Source organism: Bradysia coprophila, unplaced genomic scaffold (genome assembly GCF_014529535.1).
Source record: "Bradysia coprophila strain Holo2 unplaced genomic scaffold, BU_Bcop_v1 contig_297, whole genome shotgun sequence".
NCBI classification, from domain to species: Eukaryota; Metazoa; Arthropoda; class Insecta; order Diptera; family Sciaridae; genus Bradysia; species Bradysia coprophila.
In genome coordinates, this window is record NW_023503555.1 from 7,384,160 (window position 1) to 7,401,454 (window position 17,295).

Genomic DNA, 17,295 nt, shown 5'->3' on the forward strand with positions numbered 1-17,295 from the left:
ATTTTTGTGAAGACGAAAACTTAAAATTTGCCAAAATGGAGCATGTTTCTTGACAAAAAAATTTTTTGTATGAAAATTTTTGTGAAGACGAAAACTTAAAATTTGCCAAAATGGAGCATGTTTCTTGACACAAAATTTTTTGTATGAAAATTTTTGTGAAGACGAAAACTTAAAATTTGCTAAAATGGAGCATGTTTCTTCACAAAAAAATTTTTTGTATGAAAATTTTTGTGAAGAAGAAAACTTAAAATTTGCCAAAATGGAGCATGTTTCTTCACAAAAAATTTTTTGTATGAAAATTTTTGTGAAGACGAAAACTTAAAATTTGCCAAAATGGAGCATGTTTCTTGACAAAAAAAATTTTTGTACAGTGAACGACATCTCAAATGTCTCACTGTCATTTTTTTCAGATAATGTCATTGTGAATTTGCAATGACACAATAAAATTCTCAGAAAAATTTGACAGTGAGACATTTGAGATGTCGTTCACTGTATGAAAATTTTTGTGAAGACGAAAACTTAAAATTTGCCAAAATGGAGCATGTTTCTTGACAAAAAAAATTTTTGTGAAGACGAAAACTTAAAATTTGCCAAAATGGAGCATGTTTCTTGACAAAAAAAATTTTTTGTATGAAAATTTTTGTGAAGACGAAAACTTAAAATTTGCCAAAATGGAGCATGTTTCTTGACAAAAAAATTTTTTGTATGAAAATTTTTGTGAAGACGAAAACTTAAAATTTGCCAAAATGGAGCATGTTTCTTGACACAAAATTTTTTGTATGAAAATTTTTGTGAAGACGAAAACTTAAAATTTGCTAAAATGGAGCATGTTTCTTCACAAAAAAATTTTTTGTATGAAAATTTTTGTGAAGAAGAAAACTTAAAATTTGCCAAAATGGAGCATGTTTCTTCACAAAAAATTTTTTGTATGAAAATTTTTGTGAAGACGAAAACTTAAAATTTGCCAAAATGGAGCATGTTTCTTGACAAAAAAAAATTTTGTACAGTGAACGACATCTCAAATGTCTCACTGTCATTTTTTTCAGATAATGTCATTGTGAATTTGCAATGACACAATAAAATTCTCAGAAAAATTTGACAGTGAGACATTTGAGATGTCGTTCACTGTATGAAAATTTTTGTGAAGACGAAAACTTAAAATTTGCCAAAATGGAGCATGTTTCTTGACAAAAAAAATTTTTGTATGAAAATTTTTGTGAAGACGAAAACTTAAAATTTGCCAAAATGGAGCATGTTTCTTCACAAAAAACTTTTTGTATGAAAATTTTTGTGAAGACGAAAACTTAAAATTTGCCAAAATGGAGCATGTTTCTTGACAAAAAAAATTTTTGTATGAAAATTTTTGTGAAGACGAAAACTTAAAATTTGCCAAAATGGAGCATGTTTCTTGACAAAAAAATTTTTTGTATGAAAATTTTTGTGAAGACGAAAACTTAAAATTTGCCAAAATGGAGCATGTTTCTTCACAAAAAATTTTTTGTATGAAAATTTTTGTGAAGACAAAAACTTAAAATTTGCCAAAATGGAGCATGTTTCTTGACAAAAAAAAATTTTGTACAGTGAACGACATCTCAAATGTCTCACTGTCATTTTTTTCAGAGAATGTCATTGTGAATTTGCAATGACACAATAAAATTCTCAGAAAAATTTGACAGTGAGACATTTGAGATGTCGTTCACTGTATGAAAATTTTTGTGAAGACGAAAACTTAAAATTTGCCAAAATGGAGCATGTCTCTTCACAAAAAATTTTTTTATGAAAATTTTTGTGAAGACGAAAACTTAAAATTTGCCAAAATGGAGCATGTTTCTTGACAAAAAAATTTTTTTATGAAAATTTTTGTGAAGACGAAAACTTAAAATTTGCCAAAATGGAGCATGTTTCTTCACAAAAAATTTTTTTAATGAAAATTTTTGTGAAGACGAAAACTTAAAATTTGCCAAAATGGAGCATGTTTCTTCACAAAAAATTTTTTTAATGAAAATTTTTGTGAAGACGAAAACTTAAAATTTGCCAAAATGGAGCATGTTTCTTGAAAAAAAAAATTTTTTGTATGAAAATTTTTGTGAAGACGACAACTTAAAATCTGCCAAAATGGAACATGTTTCTTCACAAAAAATTTTTTTATGAAAATTTTTGTGAAGACGAAAACTTAAAATTTGCCAAAATGGAGCATGTTTCTTGAAAAAAAAAATTTTTTGTATGAAAATTTTTGTGAAGACGAAAACTTAAAATTTGCCAAAATGGAGCATGTTTCTTGACAAAAAAATTTTTTGTATGAAAATTTTTGTGAAGACGAAAACTTAAAATTTGCCAAAATGGAGCATGTTTCTTGACAAAAAAATTTTTTTATGAAAATTTTTGTGAAGACGAAAACTTAAAATTTGCCAAAATGGAGCATGTTTCTTGACAAAAAAATTTTTTTATGAAAATTTTTGTGAAGACGAAAACTTAAAATTTGCCAAAATGGAGCATGTTTCTTGACACAAAATTTTTTGTATGAAAATTTCTGTGAAGACGAAAACTTAAAATTTGCCAAAATGGAGCATGTTTCTTCACAAAAAATTTTTTGTATGAAAATTTTTGTGAAGACAAAAACTTAAAATTTGCCAAAATGGAGCATGTTTCTTGACAAAAAAAATTTTTGTACAGTGAACGACATCTCAAATGTCTCACTGTCATTTTTTTCAGAGAATGTCATTGTGAATTTGCAATGACACAATAAAATTCTCAGAAAAATTTGACAGTGAGACATTTGAGATGTCGTTCACTGTATGAAAATTTTTGTGAAGACGAAAACTTAAAATTTGCCAAAATGGAGCATGTTTCTTCACAAAAAAATTTTTTTTATGAAAATTTTTGTGAAGACGAAAACTTAAAATTTGCCAAAATGGAGCATGTTTCTTGACAAAAAAAATTTTTGTATGAAAATTTTTGTGAAGACGAAAACTTAAAATTTGCCAAAATGGAGCATGTTTCTTCACAAAAAATTTTTTGTATGAAAATTTTTGTGAAGACGAAAACTTAAAATTTGCCAAAATGGAGCATGTTTCTTGACAAAAACATTTTTTGTATGAAAATTTTTGTGAAGACTAAAACTAAAAACTTGCCAAAATGGAGCATGTTTCTTGACAAAAAAATTTTTGTATGAAAATTTTTGTGAAGACGAAAACTTAAAATTTGCCAAAATGGAGCATGTTCCTTGACACAAAATTTTTTGTATGAAAATTTCTGTGAAGACGAAAACTTAAAATTTGCCAAAATGGAGCATGTTTCTTGACACAAAATTTTTTGTATGAAAATTTTTGTCAAGACGAAAACCTAAAATTTGCCAAATTGGAGCATGTTTCTTGACAAAAAATTTTTGTATGAAAATTTTTGTGAAGACGAAAACTTAAAATTTGCCAAAATGGAGCATGTTTCTTCACAAAAAAATTTTTTGTATGAAAATTTTTGTGAAGACGAAAACTTAAAATTTGCCAATATAAAGCATGTTTCTTCACAAAAAAAATTTGCTCGACGCGCCGCCTAGATGAAAGTTGTTTCCATTTTTTTTTGATTAAATACATTTCAGGCACACCGTGCCTCATTAAGGCTTTCAAAAGAACAACCGCTAAAAACAAACATTTTTCTTCCTACATTTTTAATGTCGGACCCTCAGCTAAAGATAAAAATCCCTTACCAGAGCTTATCGGTATTCACAATTTTTTTTAAGAGTCCACAGCCATAAAATTACACAATTCTTTTCGAACACAGAGAAAAAAGATTACGTCAGACACGTATAAAGTGTGGTAAGAAAGTTATACGCAAGACACATATGCGTGCTAACGTACGACACGTATTGTTATACATTTACATCTTGTATAAATACCAGTGGCATGTTTCTTACCTTAGTCATCTTATATTATACAATGACTATGTATGGAAATACGTGTCGTGTGTAAGTACGCATGCGTTTCTGGTATATAACTTCCTTACCAAACTTTATACGAGTCAGACGTAACTTTTTTTCTCAGTGTATATTAAAGGTTAGTTGCAACAATGATGTATAACGAAAAAAAAACGTTTTTATTGCATTGGCGTGTATATATCGACATTAAACACTGTTTTTCGGAGTATTATACCAAACATTATTTCTCTCAATTTATTCCATTGATATGACGTCATTATTATTTATCTAGGTAAATATATTGTACAGTAATATGTCGATAAGTTGATCGTTTGACCCAACACAATAAAACATTATAAGGTACCAGTGCATATACCACGAACGAATACTCTTCTGTATATACAGAAGAGTATTAATTCTCGGTATATTCACCGGTACCTTAATGTACTATTATGGCTTTAGATCAAATGAAGTATAACGGACTCGATAATTTCACTTGCCGCTACTGTTCTCACAAGTCAATACTAAAATTACGGACTAAGCTTTAACCGACCTTCCATCATCTTAAGAATGAAACCTTCACCATGCCTCGTCTCTACAATTTTCCTGAACTCTTTATCCATGTAGTCCATGGAATGCAGTCTTTTCCTCAGATCTACAAATCCGTGACATCCAACAGCGTCGCAAGCAACATTTTCGATCAGTTTCTGCCATTTCGACATAGCTTCATCGACATTTTCTCCGCAGTCGTGAATGATATCGAAGGTTTCCAAGTGTCGTGTTACAGTTTTATGGGGAAATTTTTGTAAACAATAATGATAGTAGAGAATATATTCCGATGCAGCATTCCATTTCTTTACTTCTACACATTTCATAAACGCCATCCAAAAAGGCAGACGGTGGTGTTTTTGAACATCAGCAAAAAGTGAGTCAATTATATCTCTTCTAAGTAAAATGTGGTGGTGCATTCCTGTGAATTTGTCTTTCAATTTCCAGCCAGGCACTAATCTTTTGCAGAAGTCAATGTGAGCATGCCTCGGTTCCGAATCAATATCTCCTCCAAGAGTCCAATTAAACGGGTATCCCCTTGCCAGTACGGCGTGCCCTTCGTCTGTTAAAAAAACCCATTGGCCGTTTAATTGCGAAATCTGAATCCAAAACCAGCACATTGTCACTCAAGTCATCTACAACTTGGAACACACAAAGCTTGAGCAGTTGTTGATAATACCACGTAGTATGAGGATGAATGGAGGCTTTAGCTTTTAAGATAAGTTCCAAGTCGTTCAATGTAAAAGGAAATTGTTCCTCCAGAATTATCTTCACTTTGGGCAGCTGAATGAACTCAAACCGATTGGATGCGATTAAGTAAATGTGGCGAATTGGTGTGTCACAATTGGATAGAAGGGAGGCCAGTGATATTAACAATTTTTGTGTGTCTTTTACAGCAACTGGTATGACAACGTCTATGAACATTTTTAAGTCTGATTTTTCACTAATTGCCAAAGTCACTACAGTAGACCAAACGGCGTAGTATTTGAAAGGAAACTACGATTAAATGGTAACGGTCGTGACCAAGTCAATCACAATTGGAAACAAAACATTTAATCAGCGAGGAGAGCATCTCCACTAGTATCAAGATACCGATTGCTAGTGATGATTTCTACTGTGGAAAACACTATAAGACTCCAAATTGAGCTAATTGAACAATTTATTTATCTAATTGAAACTAAAAAGGAGCATGAACCCGAACCCTTCAACACTGTGGTCTTTATGTCGTTTCAATATTCAGGTCAAGTTCAAATCAAATCAAATGCTTTTCAAAATCCACCTATCAAAATCGGACCCATTTCGTCTGGGATGGATGGTTTGAAAGGTCTTTGCCAGTAGACTTCAAAACATGTCTCAGATAGTCTAGAGCTACACCTTAGTCACCTTAGTGGTAGTGGAAGATCTTGGAAGATCGAAAAATGGTACTTTTCAGACTCATTTTGTGGCCGCTAAATATGAGCGATACCAGGTGACAGTGGGCTCGTTGGAAAGCTGAGTTCAAGTAATTTTAGGTCATGCCTAGTTTGAGAACACCTATTGATATTATTTAGACAGGTCTGGGCTGGTACTTATAACGGTTAATATGAACCTAATATTCTAGTTGTACATTATTTAAGCTTTCCATTGATACCTCATTTGCAGTGCTGGTGCCACTGGTGGATTTTTAAAAGAATCCCTCACAAGTTACCAGGTCTGATCTGTCCCGAACTGTGTAGAAAATGTCGTCCAACAAATAATGGAGATGGTCTGACTTTTAATCTGAGAGGAATAGAGGCAGGAATTTAAATTTTGCGTTCAAATCTGAAGTGGGCTCGAATGTGATAAGCGGTGATAACATTTAGATTTAACTGAATTGAATTCGGAAAAAAAATAGTGAGACAAAGAGTCGGTGCTGCGGGAAACGATGGATATGTTACGTTATTTCCGCATCTGCAAAACCGCGAAAAAAGGCCTTATTCGGATATATGCAACGCACTTCAAGCATGAGTGGTACTCTAAATAGAGTACTGAAACTGGACAGTGTATCATAGAGTACTTTCTGCAGCTGACCACAACGATTACTCATGTTGGAAGTGCGCTGAAAACTATAATGACATAAAAATGGATTATTTTGCAATTGACCCTGATTTCTCGTCAATAGTAAAAAATGATACTGTTTTACCCCTTCAAAACCTTCTTATCCTTCAAAGCCCTAAAATTTCAGAACTGGAATAGGGTGAAACATGTTAAATGATAGAATTGTCCAAAAGACCAGAAAGGAACAAAAAAAAGTCCACAAACCCTAGAATTATTTAGGTGGGAGTGGTGTGGGAGGAAGCCATGCTTTTACATTTGACTTTATAGATGTAGCTTCTGCACGAAATCGCTAAAATACGGACAGTTTTTGTCATTTCAACTGCCACTTTCATCAAATAATTACAAAAGTCCAAAAAGGAATAAAAAAACAGTCAAAGGTCCTCAAATCCTAGAATTCTATAGGTGGGAGCGGTGTGGGAGGAAGCCTTTCAGTTTTCGCAGATAGAAAGGTGTGAAGTCTTTATTTGAGAGAAAATATTTAAATATTTGATTTTACAGTAATTCCTTTAAGGACAAGTGAGACCCACTACCACTACTACAGCTGAATTTTTTTATAAAAATAATTTTTGACCGTTAAAATGAATTTGTATGAAAATAAAAAAAAAATCGTTCTTATGTTGGATTTCCATACAAGCCTGTCTGTCAAAATTATTTTTATAAAAAAATTCAGCTGTACTCGAAGTTTGATTGTTACTGGGCACTAGTACTTTTGCAGCAAATAAAGTGAATGAAAAGTGTCTCCTGGGCACCACTACTGACAAATACAAGTCGACGCCTCGGTATTTCTAAAGCACCCAAATTGGACGCTTGTTAACATTTTATTAACATAAAATCTTTCAATTCAAGTTAAAGAGCATTTGGTTAATACAGGATGCTGACGAAATCAAATAGAAAAGCCTTCCGTACTTCTTAACCTGTTAATTTGTTATCTACTACAACAGTAAATGATGAGCTATTTCTAATGCAGTCTTATATAGCAAAACTTATGTTTGAGCAAAGGAAGTCGACGATTCTGCCCTTGAAAATAGTTGATGATTGGAAGTCACAGATTCGACCATTGTACTAGTGATATGATTGCCGTCTGTGACGGGTTAATGAAGTCGAACTGACGCTTCCTCATACAACGATTCGAGTAACTTAAGACGATTTGACTCCTCCAAAACACTGAACTCCAATGTCCTATCAATATTGAGCCCTTCATATGGTGCAACAGAAACCGGTTTCCAGATCACTGAACCAAGGTCCACATCCAGAACGTTCGAGTTCGGATCGCCGGTAATCGCAAATGAAGTGAGTAATGTTGTCTGCAATGAAAATAGAAAATAAATTCCGTCCGCCCTCATTGTCCCTGGACTTTGATGTACAAATCTCAAAATGCTGATGAATTCGATGGTATCCCGACTAGGAACATCACCTTGATTGCTCTTCCACAGATAACACAGGTCGTCAGCATGGACAACTCCCTTAACGCCTGGACCGATCCAGCGGTTACGATAATGGTTTTGTGTTAGTGAGTCGACTGCAAATCGGTATAAAAATGTCCGACCACTTGCGTTACAGCTGCGTCGTGCGTGTATAAAACGTTGCAATGCTATCCAGCGAAATTGGTCGCCGTTAAACTAAAATTTCATTTTTCTTTGTTTAATGAGAGCAACTTGGAACAACTACCGCAGTCTACCTTTTGATAGGCTTCGAATTCAGAAGGGAATAACGTCAGATAGAATTCCTTCAAACGAACTGCAAACTCTTCCAGCTTCTGCTCGTCCACCGCTAATTTCAGCTCATTCGGAATGATAGCCTTGAAATTTGAACTTTTTTCGAACTCTGGTCTACAATGTAATCCTTCGTCAGACGTTGCACCAATAATTATATCAATCGAATTACTCCAAGCGGAAGTCAATAAATCCATTGGTGCTTTCAGCATAAAACTCGTGTCACTTTCGTATGGTTCAATACATGGACCGAATGGCATAGGCGCGAATTTGCTCCCTTTACTGTCAACCAGTGAGTGCTGTACTTCGGCTACACTTAAGACGTCTGCATCGTTCAAAAATGCTAGCAACTCCACCTCACTTTCCCCATCAAACCCGAGCATTTTAGCTAACTTTAGTGGGTAGTTTTCATCCGGAAATTGGGCTTCTTGAGCAAAGGGCGATCCTGACATAATTATGGCTCTATCAAAAAGACCACATGAGCTTTCTGCCAAACAGTGCAAACTGACGGATGTTGCTCCCGAACTATGACCGAAAAGTGTACAGTTGTTTGGGTCTCCACCGAAATTGCGAATGTTGTCTTTCACAAATTTCATCGCCAGTTGCTGGTCTTTCAGAGCAGCGTTTCCAGGCACATTTAGAGATTTGTCTTTCAACGACAGAAAGCCGAAAGGACCGAGACGATAATTGAAAGTGACAACAACGACATCCGATAACAACATGTAATCAGGACTGTAAATGTCCAGAGAACTTGACCCCGAAAAGTGGCCACCACCGTGTATGAAAATCATAACGGCTTGCGGTTTCTTCGGATTTAAGGTCTTTGTGAATACATTCAAGTATAGGCAATCGTCCGAGCCGACAAACGTTTGAGTGAACACATTTTTGGCTGGACATGGTGACATTTCCTTGTTCGCATCAAGAACATTTTCACCCCACGATGGTGGTTTTTGTGGCGGCTGAGTTGTAGAAAAAATTGAAAATTAGTCAGTGTTGAGAGATGACTTTAAGAGGTTCCACTTAAACTAGATAACACTTTGCTTCCACAAATTCCACATTATGATGATGATTTGGATGATATTTGAATGTGGAAGGTGGAACAGACTAAGCAAAATATTGGATCAAATGTGTTGAACTGGAACGATATAAATTTCACACCTTGAATCTCATACTACCGACTGGCGGTGCAGCATAAGGAATTCCTAGAAATTGGATGTATGGAACATCCAATTGTGATGTGTGTAAGACTCCTCTAACCTTACCATATTCCGTTTGAACGACGTAGTTTCCTTCCATACTTATGAAGTGCCGTTGACAGTATAACCGAACCGTTTTCTTAGACCTTTATTCTTTCCAATTATCTGAGCTGGCATTTTATGATAAGATTATATTCCCTGTTTATTGTCATGATAAGATAACAGCTGCACAAAGACGCGTGCTACTAATGCGTTCACAGCTCATATTATGAGTTGTGGAAAGTATTTGTTTGAAAATGTTTTACAGCAGTATATAGTGTTAACCCTTAGGAGACGTGTTGTTTTAATACAACAATTTCAAAATTTTTTTGTACTGAAATGCAACAAAAATGCAACAATGCAACACTTTTGGTCTACCGTTAGTAATCATAGAGTTTAGTGCCACTACACTATATAGCACTCACGATCCACTAAACCTATTTTCATGAACGTTTTTATCGAAGTGGTATTTTGAAGGTCTTTCATTTTACGTTTCATTTACACTTAAAGACTTTAAGCTTCCGTATGTTCACACAATATACAATTTGAGGTGTACAAGTTTTGTTTGCTAGAGAGAGTATTGCTTAAAGGTGAGTTTAGCGCAGTGTCAAATTCACTCTCCTGGAGTAGAAGTAAAAAATTGCAGAAATGGCAATAGTCGGTCAACTATTTGGTATTGCGACCAACATAGTCGAGCGAGATATGGGTATTTTTAGTGAGATATGAAAATGTTCATACCAGATACCAACAATTTTTAATCGAGAATCGTAATTTTCAGTGAGATACCGACACTATTCAGTGAAATCAACCGCAATATTCATTGAGATACGTGATATATGTCTACAATATTCAGTTAAGATACCAACAAAGGTGTATTACGAAAATTCGTAAAATGACGAATTAACTAATTCACACGCATTCTGTTATTGGCACAAGATAAATGAATTGGCTCAAAAACTGGCACACAAATTTCATTGTGTGTGCCAATTTCCAAAAAGCTTGGAAAAAAGTGAATCTGGTACGTATTTGCCAGATTCACCTCAGTAAGGAATCCCGATGCCTCAAATTTACGTAACCTCAACGCTGACATTTTCGATTTCCTTTCATGGAAAAGAATTTTTTATCGGAATCAGTTACATTTTCACATAATGTTAAATGTTACGCAATGTCGCATAAACCTAAGATATAAAAACTGTTACGATTACGAAAAATATTTTACGCACCACACCTCCGGAAACACGTTTTCCTTCACGGCGTTAAAATCTGAGATCTGGCACTATTTTTCCCAATTTTTCGCAAAAACATTTTTTTACAAAATTATGGAAGAGAAATATAAAAAAGTCTTGGAAAATTTCGGAAATATCATGCTGTCGTCTACATTTTTCTACATTTGGCCAAAAATGTTTTATCATGGCTTCACAGTTAAAAATCAATTTAAACTTGACATTTAATTGCTAAGGTTCTTTAAGAAAATATTGGAAAATGATTTTCCAAAAATACCACTTGGTTAAAACTGGCGTTTCCGGGGGCCTTAACGACCAGAAAATACTTCCATAGCAGAAAAAATTTGCAAGTTCTATGTCTCTTTTGTAAAGTTTGTTATTTCAGTGTTAATGTTGCGAGTCAGCATCAGGTCCGAACCGGCCAAACTGTGAATTTGGGCGATTCCTAAAAGGGCTATTTGGATTTTCGTATGAAATTTTTAATTTTTTGGCCCTTTACAAATGATATATCAAGATTTTATCAAAGTTGAGAATGTTCTTGAGCTAAATTCGGGGACATATACGGCTATTCATCTGTCGATAACGACGACAAAATAATAATAATGACAAGTTCTGGGTAATATGGTCCTTTATATAGCAAAATACATGTTAAAAACATAGCTAACGCCGACCCGTACGAAACACCTATTCGTATCAAAGGCCTTTAATGTGAAACTCTTCATTTCTCTGCTGAAAAACTATTCTCCCTTTAAAATCACTTACATTATCCACTCTTTGCCTTGTTATCATATACAACTAAATTGCCGGAGGCAATATAGACAGCTCCGTACGAAGACAAATTTCATAAATTCCTATTTAAACAGCTATATACCGCTATATTTACCTATATTTCACTATAAATAAACATTTCACAGAAAAATATGATATTATATAGCTCTATATGCCTGTATATAGCTCAATATAGCTGTATATAGGTATATATAGATGTCCATATATGGAATCCCTGAAACCCCACACACATAACAAATAATTTCCATGTTAACAGAAACTCTCTAAGTACCATTTTTCCCAAGATATATCACTTTTAATAAAATCCAATATGGCCGCCGGCAGCCATTTTGTTAGGAGACCGGAAATAGTACCGACGCTTTACATTCGTTAATACCTTTCAAACAAAAAAAATTCATGAAATTCGGTCAAAATTTACTCGAGATATTGTCAAAATACACCACGTTCACTGTACTTCCGAGTAGCCAGATAAGAGCTCACTCCAAGAGACCTAGCTCACGCTCCGGAGAACATAATTTCATTAAAAAAAATTTCCCTGATTGGTACGGTCAATACCTATCTAATAAAGCTAAAACAGACGAAATATGTTCAAATGTGGCCGACCTACAAGCAAAAACTGCTTGCCGCCCTGTGCCTGTTCCACACCAAGGGGTCTAACTCACGAGTCGGTCATCCGATTTCCATAAACTTTTTTTTTGTCGATCGGTAATGTCCGGAGATATCTTCGAAAAACCGTAAAGCACTTATTGGGCCACAGCTCGGGAGGGGTCGATCCAAAATCACTCATCTTCGAACTTAGCCTGTCTTTTGACATTACCAAACGGAAAAAAAAAGAATTTTCAAAATCGGATGCGTTTTACTCAAGTTATCGTGCAGACAGACAGACGGACAGACGGACAGACGGACATTTTTTTTTCGCGGATTTGGCATCTCTAGACAACCACAATAGGTTTCCCCTTACTCAGGGAGTCCAATTCGACGTGTTACAAACGTATGCGTAAACCTATAAGACCGCAGTACTTCGTACGGGTCTAAAAATTGAAGTACAAGATTTCAAATTAACCAAATGGAAGTAATAGGACCCGATAATAATGTTGGTCATATGCTTGCCGTCTGTAACAGGTTAAAAGAAACGGTTGAACCTGTTTTCAAAATGCCAGACAAGAAATTCCTTGTATTGCACACAATGCTGCATTATTTTGGAGATTTCGTCTTCAAAATTAAACATAAGATGCCAGTAAACTCTTCTAACTAAAAACTACAACTTTTTGCATTATACATTGCCATGCAACTAAACTGACCCATATACCGTGAATTGTAATTTATTGAACCAGATTCACCTATACGTACCGATATATCTGTTACGACATCGTAGATCGTATGGCTAAAAGCACTCTAAATCATATGCAGTCCTTCGATCAATGACACAGCACGTGATGTTGAGGTGTTACCGAAATCAACACATCCACAGTGAATACTTTGATCTTCTTTGAGAAAAACGCAGTGAATAACACAGCAAATAATATTGTCGTAATCAAGTCCGAATGGAAGGCTGATCCACTGATCTGTCTAATGAATTTATAGCTATATTGTCATACGCATTGAATTAGGAGGTTCAATGGTCATATTATATACCTTATTCTAATGTGTCTAATGCTATATTTCTGGACAAGAATATTGATAATTTCAATAAAATACGTCAATCGTTTAAATTATTGGCGGTCCCTGACGTGCCAATAAATTTCTGAAAACAGCTCTTCGTCGTTAAGGTTTTGCTGCATCAAATCGTTTTTCAAAGCAGTTAAATTGGTGCAATTGTATATTGCGCCACATTGAGTAAAACCGAATAAACTTGTATGTGATGACTCTAAAGTGGTATTGATAACCAGCAATATTACTAACATTGTTCGCATACGTATGAAACTCTCAACTGATTAGAAGATAACCATTTGATCAGTTTATATCGCTGCTATAGCAACAAAAAACGAAATCAGTATAAATAAAGCGTTCGGTACATGATGCGCTGATGGTTTTGAGTGAATTGTGTCTGATCCGTGAACATATTTCAGCTGATTTGTAACAAATTTCTGAATTAATTGGAGACAATTCATAAGTGAACTTTTATCTTCAGGTTATTTGGGACTGTCATTGACGGTATATAAGACGCGAGTTCAGACCATCCCGATCCCATTCCGTACGAAATGTTGATGAAATTCAGTTTTTTGATAATTCTAAACAGTTTGTTCGCCAATGGAGCAAATATTCTATTTCTTGCCACCATTCGGTCACCGAGTCATCACTTTTGGTAAAGGAAAAATGTAAATTTTCGCAGATTCATTCAATTGTTGAAATTATTTGAAAATATGCATCGTGAAGGAATAACGCAATGGTCACAGAGTTGGCACAACGAGGTCATAATATAACTGTGATCTCACTAGCCAAGGATAAAAATCCACCTCCAGGCGTTCATCATATTCTAATCGAAAACTATGACGAGGACAACAGTGAATCAGTCAAGGAAATTGTCGCATCCGCAAGTCGAGAAAGTTTCTGGTCTGAGTTACTTCTCTTACAGCATCATGCCACTGAGTACTGCGAAAGTAATCGACCGCTTTTATAGAACAAAATTTGAGTTCAGTACAAAAAATTGATTTTGTTCAAGGTGCAACCGATACGAATGGTTTCAGAACACTCCTGAATTATCCGGATGATTTCAAAGTGGATCTCATCATTCACGATTACACCGGTGGGCCATGCTTTCTGCCATTCGTTCATAAATTCAAATATCCGCCATTGATTGGTGTTACAACTTATAGCCATCCGTCGTTTACGAACCAAGTTATTGGCGGCCATCAATATTACGGTTACATACCAATCCATGCACTATTCTACGATGACAATATGAACTTTTGGCAACGCTTGCAGAATTTTGCCCTGCACATGGTGGAATATGGGTAACATTTTATAAATCGTATTCGAGTCGGCTAGGGTATATATTAGATCAGTGTTCCTCGGCATGTGTAGTCCCTCATATACGCGGCAATTGAATTCGACCCTCAACCCTCACCCTAAAATATGAATTAACAAAAGAATCTCGGTTTCTAACGAAATATTTTCCCTTCGTCTTATTAAAATAGCTACAGACAGCGAATAGTTTTACCGACTGTTAACGACATTGTCAGAAAGCGTTTTGGTGCTGACATTCCGCCTGTCGAAGACATTGAACGGAAAACTGCACTCGTTTTCGTAAACACCAATCCGACGATGGATTTTGGGGCACCGCTACCGGAAAACGTCATTCCCGTCGGTGGGCTACACATTAAAGACCCGAAATCAATACCAAAGGTACGATATGAATAACTAAATGCAGACAGGGGACATGTCGCGTTAGTAGATTATGAGAAAAATGAAAGTTTCGTGTTTTACCACTGTCTGCACTAATGAACACAAAACAACAGGTATGGTCTAATGTCACCGCGGAGGACATAACGATTTTAAAAGCGGATTCAAACGCACTCATTTTCATATTATTTTGACATGAATAATGAATGTGTTCAACATAAATCGACCAATTTTGAAGAATAGGCCATACCTGGCAATGAAAGTAGAGAACAGGTATGGTCAATCGCCGAATTAGTCTTAAACGCACTCACATTTTATGTCAAAATAATATGAAAATGAGTGCATTTAAGTACGAAAATTAAATTTTTATTTATATTTTCATTGATACCTGGTTTTGTTGATTCATTGGTTGGCACAAGTACATCGGTTCCATTTTCATTTTATAATTTCACTCCCAATGGTTACATTTCGTATCTTTATGCACAGGAACTGAAAACATTTATCGATTCATCGAAGAAGGGAGTCGTTTTATTCTCTCTTGGAACGAATTTTCTCAGTTCCTATATGCCCAAATCAACGCAACAATTGTTCCTCGATGTTTTCAACGAGCTACCCAACTACCATTTTCTATGGAAATTCGAAACCAATATGTCGTCAGCTGAACTACCGAAGAATGTTCAAATCCACTCCTGGTTGCCAATATCGGATCTTTTAGTTGATTCGCACGTCAAGGCCATTTACTTCCATGGTGGACTATTGACCACACAGGAAACAATTTGGAGAGGAGTGCCATCTGTTATTATGCCATTTGGTTTGGATCAGAATCAAGTGAGGAGCCTTCATTCCGTTCCATTCCGCGAATTCTAAACATTTTTTGTTTCAGAATTTGATTAAACTGAAGCGTCTTGGCATGGCCGAGGGTGTAGATTATTATCATTCGTTGAATCGACAAAACGTAAAGAATGCATTGCTCAAGGTACTCGAGGATCCGTCGTACCGAGAAAATGCCCAGAAATGGTCAGCACTGTTCAGAGATCAAAAAGAAAAGCCTCTTGACAGGGCCGTTTGGTGGATCGAGTGGGCTGTACGTAATCCGAACAGTGAGCATTTGACATCTCCTGTACATCGGCTCGGCTTTTTCGTTGCAAATGCATACGATATTATCGCTGTGATTACGTTGTGCATCACAGTTTGCTTATTTGTTTTGATCAAGTGCATTTGTACCTGCACTGGCAGAGGTGGCAGACGAGGAAATCATGAAAAACGGTCTGCTAGTCACAAGAAGCGACAGTGAACTTTTTTACATTTTCTCTGATAATCTGATAACTGGAGAAATGAATAAAATTCTTCGAAAATAAAGTTTTGATTGTTTCTATCGCAATACATACATCAATTTTCAATTTTGATAATGACCATAATCTGAACACTATTCGAGATAACTACTTTCCTTTTGGGCGAAAATAGTCAGTTTCATATTAACCTTAATTTCTACACTCCAATTTCTACAAAAAGTCATGGGAAAATGATGATTTTTGATGCTTTGTCTGATGACAGTTGAAGATAAAAAATGTCTATTTTCTTCCCTCTTGTTTGACAGGGGAGAAAATAGACATTTTCTACACCAAACTGTCACCTTTGTTTTTTACGAATTTTAATGTAAATATGTTCTATTCAATCTTACTGAACTCGTCCTTGTACGAACTGTAACGTTCAGGCGTTTTGTTTGATCTAATTGCCTTTGGACCAATTACGCAAGAAAGGTGTTTTTTTCGATCCTACTGCTCTTTCTACGAACCGTGAGGTGAAGGCGTTTTGTTCGATCCTATTGAATTCGTCCTTGATCGAACTTTAAAGCCAGGATCACAGCTCACTCCGTTTGCTCACCGTTTAAATTATAGAAATGGAAAGAGAGAGCGGTTTTCATTGTCTTTTTGAAAACGGAGACGTAAACGGAGTGACTGCGTTCAGCGCTTTTAGTTTTGTTTAAACTTAGTCAATTTTTCCTCTCACCCACTGTAGCGTTTTGTGTGACACTCGGGAATTTTTTCGTTTACGAACTGGAAAAGATGAACGAACTTTAGCTTTCTGGTTGGTGCTACTGAATTTGACCTTGATCTAAATGTTTATAGAACAAGAAGTGACATTTCATGAATATTTACCGTACTGGAGGTATTTCACCAAGAATTGGAGCGCAGGAATGAAAAGAATTGTAGCGCCTCTACAGAAATTCCCTTTTCAAAAATATTTTCAAGCGTCAAAATTCACGCACGACGTAACTAGACAAAAAAATCACACATCAAATAACGCATGAACATTAAAAAAAAATCGCTCGCTCTTCCTTATTTTCTCGAGAACAGATGAATATTCTGCAATTGTTATTGCTCTTTCAACAAAAGTTGAGACGTGAAATGAGTCTCACCCTAAAGTTAAAAGCAAAATTACTGAAAATATTTCATTTT

General features: G+C 35.3%; 2 protein-coding genes across 2 annotated transcripts; one reads left to right on the top strand and one right to left on the bottom strand.

Moving 5' to 3' along the window:
- Window positions 1-7,378: 7,378 nt before the first annotated feature.
- LOC119078977 (esterase B1-like) lies at window positions 7,379-9,583 on the bottom strand. The gene is made up of 4 exons (XM_037186728.1): window positions 9,406-9,583; window positions 8,214-9,206; window positions 7,900-8,154; window positions 7,379-7,839 (listed from the first exon to the last, which is right to left on the bottom strand). Exons 1-4 carry the CDS (start codon window positions 9,541-9,543, stop codon window positions 7,627-7,629), a joined length of 1,599 nt encoding a protein of 532 aa, XP_037042623.1. The 5' UTR covers window positions 9,544-9,583; the 3' UTR covers window positions 7,379-7,626.
- A 3,879-nt stretch (window positions 9,584-13,462) lies between these two features.
- Window positions 13,463-16,195, top strand: LOC119078979 (UDP-glucosyltransferase 2-like). The gene is made up of 7 exons (XM_037186731.1): window positions 13,463-13,570; window positions 13,626-13,799; window positions 13,871-14,094; window positions 14,157-14,448; window positions 14,632-14,839; window positions 15,323-15,664; window positions 15,720-16,195. The coding sequence occupies exons 2-7, from the start codon at window positions 13,696-13,698 to the stop codon at window positions 16,128-16,130; spliced, it is 1,581 nt and encodes a 526-aa protein (XP_037042626.1). The 5' UTR covers window positions 13,463-13,570; window positions 13,626-13,695; the 3' UTR covers window positions 16,131-16,195.
- The last annotated feature ends 1,100 nt before the right edge of the window (window positions 16,196-17,295 follow it).

Coding starts and splice junctions, on each gene's coding strand:
- LOC119078977 (XM_037186728.1), bottom strand. CDS start 9,543: ATGGAAGGAAACTACGTCGTTCAAACGGAATATGGTAAGGTTAGAGGA. Junction 8,155..8,213: donor AATTCGAAGCCTATCAAAAG/GTAGACTGCGGT, acceptor ATGAAATTTTAG/TTTAACGGCGACCAATTTCG. Junction 7,840..7,899: donor TCATCAGCATTTTGAGATTT/GTACATCAAAGT, acceptor TTTTCATTGCAG/ACAACATTACTCACTTCATT.
- LOC119078979 (XM_037186731.1), top strand. CDS start 13,696: ATGTTGATGAAATTCAGTTTTTTGATAATTCTAAACAGTTTGTTCGCC. Junction 14,095..14,156: donor TGCCACTGAGTACTGCGAAA/GTAATCGACCGC, acceptor ATTTTGTTCAAG/GTGCAACCGATACGAATGGT. Junction 15,665..15,719: donor TTGGTTTGGATCAGAATCAA/GTGAGGAGCCTT, acceptor TTTTTGTTTCAG/AATTTGATTAAACTGAAGCG.